The sequence below is a fragment of the Vicia villosa genome, linkage group LG6 (genome assembly GCF_029867415.1).
Source record: "Vicia villosa cultivar HV-30 ecotype Madison, WI linkage group LG6, Vvil1.0, whole genome shotgun sequence".
Taxonomy (NCBI): domain Eukaryota; kingdom Viridiplantae; phylum Streptophyta; class Magnoliopsida; order Fabales; family Fabaceae; genus Vicia; species Vicia villosa.
In genome coordinates this window covers 144,262,317-144,270,105 of record NC_081185.1, presented here as the reverse complement: position 1 = coordinate 144,270,105, position 7,789 = coordinate 144,262,317, and the positions used below count along the sequence as shown (strand labels likewise).

The following is a 7,789-nucleotide window of genomic DNA, read 5'->3' as shown; positions in this document are numbered from 1 at the left end:
CGATGTAGCGTAAAAGCTTATACAATTTAGATTTCACATCTACCAAAGTGATGTCCTATGTGACCCTAAATTCAATAGGAAATCTCGTGCCTTTGAAGTAACCAAACGCAATATACAATAATGACTCAATTTGCAGTCATTTTGTTAACAATACATGAGGGATATTTATATATGTTTTAAATCACTATGGATCATACAAAAAAGTGTTTTTGGATATGCAATACATTAGGAAAAAAGTGTTTTTGGATATGCAATCCGAAAAGTTCTCGGTTGTGTTTATTTTTTAACTTAGTATTTGGTGTATCCGAATAGGCAGATCTAATATTCATGCATCAGTAATGCAATAAATATGTAAATACCAACAATAATCATATTGAGAAAAACGATTAAAATAAAATTATAAATTTTTTTAGAATTTTTGAAAATAGAAAAATAGAAAAACAAGGAATTTAGGGTTTTAGGGTGGCACGGTAAAATTTTAATTCAGAGTTGATTTTTCAGAAAATCGAGTTTTTCTAGCTAGGTCGTGTAAAAACTAGAAATGCATAAAAGCAAATGAGCAAAATGCAAGGATACAATTCCCATAACTCTAATATTGGTTGAAATCAACATAGAATCTCCGACAACGACAACAATTAAATGAAAATATGTAGCAAATGAAGTTATTGGTGTTTTCAGCTCTCCGAAGTCACTTTAGAATTTTTTTGAGATGCATCTCTAAACTAATATTTGATTAAAACGGACTAGATGTTTGATTTACGAAGGATAGTGTGATTTAAAATGCTTCTGAAGATATATTTCCGAAAATATATTTTTGGATTTGTAAGGTGTGAGAGAAGGTAGAAGTGTTAGAAAAGAAATTTCCTTGTACTAAGCCCAAAGTCTCGTAACAAAAGCAAAACAAAAAATATCCGATTTCCAAAAGCGCGGTTATCTTCATTCTTCAGCGATGCTCCACAGTGCCACTCCCATTTCAATTGCCAGCACAGCACCTCACCGCATCCAACTCAGTGGCGCCACCGAGTCAACTCGCCCTCCAAAATCCACTATCACACCCAAGAAGAAACCCAACGAGTTACCATTCAAGGAGAAAAAAGATGGTTTCGTTGACTACAACAGAGGGCAGCACGAGGTATCCACCAAAATCGACGGCCTCCGCAAGGACGACATCCCCGCACACTACCGCCTCCGAGTCGCCGGAAACCGCTTCCAAAAGGATTGGACTGTGTCGGAGGTTGCCGACTCAGTCCTCTCCCTCACCCTCCGCGACGACGTTGAAGGCCTACTCAACCGCTGGATAGGCCGCTTTGCTCGCAAGAATTTCCCTTTCCTCATTAGGGTATTGCACTTTTCTTCTCTCTCAATTTTCGCTTAAAACAGCAAAATTAATCATAATCAAAAGCTTAAAATAATGATAATGTGTTGAAATTATTTTGAATATTTTTCATAATGTGCAATGTATTTTCAAATTTGGTAGGAGTTGACACATAGAGGTTCAATTGAACACTGTAACTTAGTTTTCAGCTGGATGAAGAACCAGAAGAATTATTGTGCCAGAACAGATATATACAACATGATGATAAGGTTGCAGGCTAGGCATAATAGAATGGACCAGGCACGTGGGTTGTTTTTTGAGATGCAAAAATGCAGGTATGGCTGGTTAAATGGTTTAGATTTTGTGAAGGTCGAGTTATTTGATCCTTGTTAGTTGTTAGTAATTGTGTGTGTTGCTTTGGTTTCTAGGTGTAAACCTGATGCTGAGACTTACAATGCTCTTATTAACGCGCATGGTCGAGCTGGACAATGGCGTTGGGCTATGAATATCATGGACGACATGCTGCGTGCAGCTGTGTGTACTTTGTATTTTTCTTCCCTTATCAATCTTTAGTGACTCCAACTTTATGTGATCACCGTCATTCTTTTTCCTTCTAGGTTTTCTTTTTCAGTCGTAATTCTTTTTTTTTTTTTTTGTAGTTGAGCTTGAAAATGAAATATCATATTCATGTCGGTGTTTTTCGATATGACTATTTTCTTTAGTTTGGCTTTAGCCTGTTATATATTCTGTAGTGTTTATGGGTGAACTGGTGTAGAAAATTGGGTGAAGGGAGAGAGATCACGTGTTTCAATACTTCACTGATTCGCCTCATTGTTTAATAGTCAAGTTAGGCACAAATAAGTCCCTATTTTGCTGGATTCAATTTATAATGATTCATGCCTCCTGCAAACCATGTTCTTAATACTTTAATTAAGATCCACGCAGGTGCTCCATCCCATTGTAAACTTCTTTGAATTTCCACTATTAGATACATAGAAATTAAATTTGTTTAATTTATGCTAGAAAATTTATCTTTCCCCCGATGCTGGGAAATGGGAACCATATAGGTTCCATTCTGATCAGTGTTGATTTTTTATATGCACCGTTTACTTTGTTTACCTGCATACTATACTAGTTAGTCATGATTCATGCAGTCTTTGTTCACATTGAAAATGAATAATTAATCTTAATGGTGAGAAATTTGTTATCAATGTGATCGTTACATGTTTTCATTCAATCTTCTTCAAATGCCATGCACTTCTTAAGTCTGAATTTCAATCGATACACTTAGAAAATTGCTATATTAATATAAGTACTGTTTGTGACACTACCATATTGTTGCAGATTCCACCAAGTCGGTCAACGTACAACAACTTGATTAATGCTTGTGGATCTAGTGGAAATTGGAAAGAAGCACTTAATCTTTGCAAGAAAATGACTGACAATGGAGTTGGACCAGATCTCGTCACTCACAATATTATGTTGTCTGCATTTAAAAGTGGGGCTCAGTATTCAAAAGCTTTGTCGTATTTTGAACTAATGAAGGGAACTCACATTCGCCCTGATACAACCACGCACAATATTGTTATCCATTGTCTAGTGAAACTTCAACAATATGACAAAGCCATTGATATTTTTAATTCCATGAAGGAAAAGAAGTCAGAGTGTCGCCCTGACGTTGTAACATACACTAGTATTATTCATTTGTATTCTATGTGTGGGAAAATTGAAAATTGTGAGGCTGCATTCAATATGATGCTTGCAGAAGGGATGAAACCAAATATAGTCTCATACAATGCACTACTAGGTGCATATGCTGCTCGTGGGATGGAAAATGAGGCCCATCTGGTTTTTAATAAGATAAAACAAAATGGTTTCCGCCCTGATATTGTATCTTATACATCTCTGCTTAATGCTTATGGAAGATCACGAAAGCCCCAAAAAGCAAGGGAAATATTCAAAATGATAAAGAAAAACAACTTGAAGCCAAACATTGTCAGTTACAATGCACTGATTGATGCCTATGGGTCAAATGGTTTGCTTGAAGATGCAATAGAAATCTTGCGGGAAATGGAACAAGATAAGATTCATCCAAATGTGGTCTCAATATGCACGCTCTTGGCTGCCTGTGGGCGCTGCTGTCAGAAGGTGAAGATTGATACTGTGCTATCAGCCGCTCAGATGCGAGGCATTAAATTGAACACAGTTGCATATAATTCAGCTATAGGAAGCTATATTAGTATGGGGGAATATGACAAAGCTATAGACTTGTATAAATCTATGAGTAAGAAAAAAATTAAATCTGATTCTGTTACTTACACTATCTTGATAAGTGGTTGTTGTAAGATGTCAAAATATGGGGAGGCCTTATCTTTTATGGAAGAAATGATGCATCTCAAACTTCCTATGTCCCAAGAGGTCTACTCATCTGTCATATGTGCCTATAGCAAACGAGTAAGTGCTTTGGTTAAGGTTCATGTAAATGCTGCACGCGTGAGACTTCTGTTTCCTAAACATTTTGTTTTTTATTTGTGATAATGTTATAGGGGCAAATCGTAGAAGCAGAGTCTACATTCAACTTGATGAAATCATCTGGTTGTAATCCAGATGTGGTTACATATACTGCAATGCTTGATGCCTACAATACAGCTGGTAAAATACATTTTAACTGCTGCAATATTAGGATGGTATGTTGAATGTACCCCTAAGTAACTATATTTGTGATCAGAGAAGTGGGAGAAAGCATATGCACTCTTTGAAGAAATGGAAGCAAATGGCACCAAGCTGGATACGATCGCATGTGCAGCTGTAATGAATGCTTTTAACAAAGGTGGTTGGCCAAGAAGGGTCCTTAGTCTTGCACAACGTATGAGAGAAAAAGAGATTCCTTTAAGTGATACCATATTTTTTGAAATGGTATCTGCCTGTAGCTTGTAAGTTCAGATTTGGTATCTTACCTTTTTGCCTTCTCTGTTGTTCTAAGTTAAGCTAATTGAGACTGAAATTTTCTTAGTATCTTTCTGATCAAGACATCATGGCACAAATAGGAACTGATAAAAATTAGTGTGGCTAATTGCTTATACTTTTTCTTACTTTTTTCAAAAATTGAAATTTATTACTTGCCACTTTGATTGATGTTTATGCTGTAGGCCTTTATTCTTCACACAAAAGTCAATAAAATTAGATATTATCCACATTTGGTAGTGATATTGGTTATTAGAAAACATCCACTTACTAATGAATCATTCTGGAGAGGCCGAGTTCGAATGTTGGGTGCAATAGCTCTTGGCCAAACTCCAGTTACCTTCCCGGCTGAACTTTGGATTGCCAAGGCCCCCATCCCCTGGAAAAGAGAGGGTTAGCAATAATATTATGTTAAGGTTATGTTAATAGTATCGGTGAAGCTTGAAGCAGAACTTTGGGTTCCTAACAATAACATTATCCAATAATGAAACTTAAAGTTTCCTGAAATATATTATGACATTTGATCATTTTTAAATTGAACACCAAAACTTATAATATTTAATTAGAAGAAAGGGCAGGAAACTATAGGATGACTATGGTTTGCTCAATTTACTTTGGTTGCATAACAATATTTTACAGCATGTCATTTTTTGCACAGTCACTGTACTTTATATTACTTTCAAACCTGATTTTCTCTTCTGTTACAAGATTACGTGATTGGAAGACAGCTGTTGATGTGATCAAGTACATGGAGCCTTCACTTCCCATAATTTCATCTGGGTGTTTGAATCTTTTCCTGAATTCCTTAGGAAAAAGTGGAAAGATAGAAACTATGTTTAAGGTACGTTGTATCATTTTTTTTTAATGGTAACAAATACATTAAAAATGATTTCCACATCCATATTTCTCTTTCCAACTTCTTATTATCATTTTTCATGTGTGCAGCTATTCTTCAAAATGTTGACATCGGGTGCTGATGTTAACTTCAATACTTATTCTATTTTATTGAAAAACCTCTTATCATCTGGAAATTGGAGGAAGTATTTAGAGGTAATTGCTCTCTCAGCCTCTCTTTCTATCTCATTTGTGTGCACTTAATTAAGATTTAATATAATAATGATAGATGCAGAATTTAACTTCATGACTTTGGTGGTCATGTATTCCTGAATTTCTGAATTTACTTTTATATATAAGTTTCATCGATAGATGTTTAAAAAAAGTTGGTTGTGGTATAAAATTTGTTATTGATTGATATGGTTTTATAAGTTTACCGTAAGAGAGAGGATTAGTTAATGTTTTTATAAGGTATTTTTCATATATTGCAAAAAAAAAGAGATGCAACATAATTAACAATATGTTGCTAAAGAAGTAATTAATGTACTTGAAAATTCGGAAGAAACATTATAGAAAAAGATAGAAAAACTCAAGATGGTCTTATATTTTGGGATGGAGGTAGTTTATAAATATAAAACTTAATACTAAAATTCCTAGAACAAACTTTGTCTCACTAGATGGGTTCAGCTATATAAATCAAACAATATCGCAATTTCTTATCATGCATCAGGTTTATTGATAACAACAGTGCACTCCCTACTTATAACCTAGGTGAAGTACAGTGTAAGATTGCTACTTTTATCCCAGGCCCAACCTATTAACACTATTATAAGGCTCTCAAGTTGATAAAAATCATAATAACCCAATAATTTGCATCTCTTTTTGCTGAATTGTCTTCAATGCCACTTACATTAGTCTTGTACAGACCTTTGTAATTCATGAATATTCGGTTTCACTTTTCTAGTGTTTAGCATTGCAATAAATCACATGGAAAATGAAGCAAATCCTGATGCAGGTACTACAATGGATGGAGGATGCAGGAATTCGTCCTTCAAATGAAATGTACCATGATATTTCCTCCTTTTCACAAAAATGCTGTGGGGCTGAAAATGCTGCTGTCATAAAAGAAAGGCTTGGTATGGATACTCTATTCTTGTTCTATTGTTTTGAGGATTCTGCTCCGTTGTGTTCATACGCGTGTGCTTTCATTCTTTAATGCACTTTGCATGGTTGAATGAGTCTATTATTCAATCAACCTGTGTGATCTTGCTTAGGCATGTGCCTGGACTTTTCTTTTGCGGGGGAACATGAGATAAATTTGTTATTCATTGGAAAATACTAAAAAAAAGGGATAACTAGAGCAACACGGCTAACAAAAGGATCTAGCTCCCAATCTGAAAACACTCAAAGTAGTTAAAATAAAACTTCTCTTCTCACTATCTGACACTCTGATACCAAATATCCCCTGTTTCATGGTTTTGGTGGTAGGTATAGATTCACCACTAGGTCCAATTTACTGGTGGAAATTTAATATAAGCTTTCCGAAATGTAATTCCATTTGTTGTGGAACCAATCCCACAAGATTTAAGTTCACAACAGAACATCTTACTCCCCTCATTGAACATGATAGAAACCGGCCCCAAAATTACATAAAAACACTCATCAATAGACATCTTGTACATATTGGCCTTTCTCGCCAGTTCTGACAGTTAAAGTGTAGGCACGTGTCAATTTTGAGGAAGTGGTGTTTTTTTTACAAGGAAATAATACATTTTTTATGCATTTATTGACATTGTTTTCTATTCCTTGATGATGTTTTGTCTTATTTTATTGGCTAAGGTTTGCCAAGTACTATTCACAAGTTTATAGCAAATTTGACTCTTGTGGTAGATATAACAATATAACTTATATTTATCCTTATTCTTAACATGAACAGAATCCTTGCAAAGAAAACATGCAGATCAAATTTCTGCAAGCAAACCTTGTGAATCTCATCTTAGTTGACCATCTTGATGGAATAGTTTTTTATTAGTTTTGACACACTGTTCCAAACTGCTGTGGGGAGTTATGCATCTGAGTTTGTAAAGATTGCAGTTGGATCTCAAGTAAATTTATTTGATCATCATAGTCTATTCCTGTGTAAGATTGTTTTTCTTGTTACAACTGCAATTCTGTAAATAAAATTGTGTCATCCTTCCTGTGTAGATACTAGTAAATCGCAAATGGTTCTATAAGTCCTATTTTTTCTTGTTACAGCTCTTTTCTTTCACAATCACTTTCTACTTGTATCCCTCCCCTCTTTTTGATAAGAACTGTTTCCACTCACTTCTTTTTGAAGGTGGGGTAAGAAAAATGTATGCTATTTCTGAGTAAACATTGTTAAGAGCAAATGAACATAACACTAAGCGAGAATCTAGATGAACTGAATCTTCTAAAAATTGTCTTATCTTGTTAAGTGTTTAAAGAAATAATTAATCATAACACACCGCTGACATTAGCAATCCATTACTTTACTATGGTGATTTGGAATCACTGTTTCAGTTATTTTTTTCAAAATCAATTTTTTCTTGATATTTGCTTTTTTTACATTATATTTTCAAGCAAATTTCAAAAAAATAATCGATACTCAGAAAATAAACCTAACTTGCAAGTGCGAGAGAACAAACTCAAAGTTAT

At 34.7% G+C, this 7,789-nt stretch overlaps 1 protein-coding gene across 1 annotated transcript; it reads left to right on the top strand.

The window, feature by feature from the left end:
* Positions 1-875: 875 nt before the first annotated feature.
* Positions 876-7,368, top strand: LOC131610331 (pentatricopeptide repeat-containing protein At2g41720). Its single transcript, XM_058882248.1, has 10 exons — positions 876-1,339; positions 1,478-1,650; positions 1,744-1,849; positions 2,660-3,769; positions 3,862-3,967; positions 4,044-4,248; positions 4,988-5,120; positions 5,225-5,329; positions 6,129-6,249; positions 7,050-7,368. Exons 1-10 carry the CDS (start codon positions 950-952, stop codon positions 7,115-7,117), a joined length of 2,517 nt encoding a protein of 838 aa, XP_058738231.1. The 5' UTR covers positions 876-949; the 3' UTR covers positions 7,118-7,368.
* Positions 7,369-7,789: the final 421 nt, after the last annotated feature.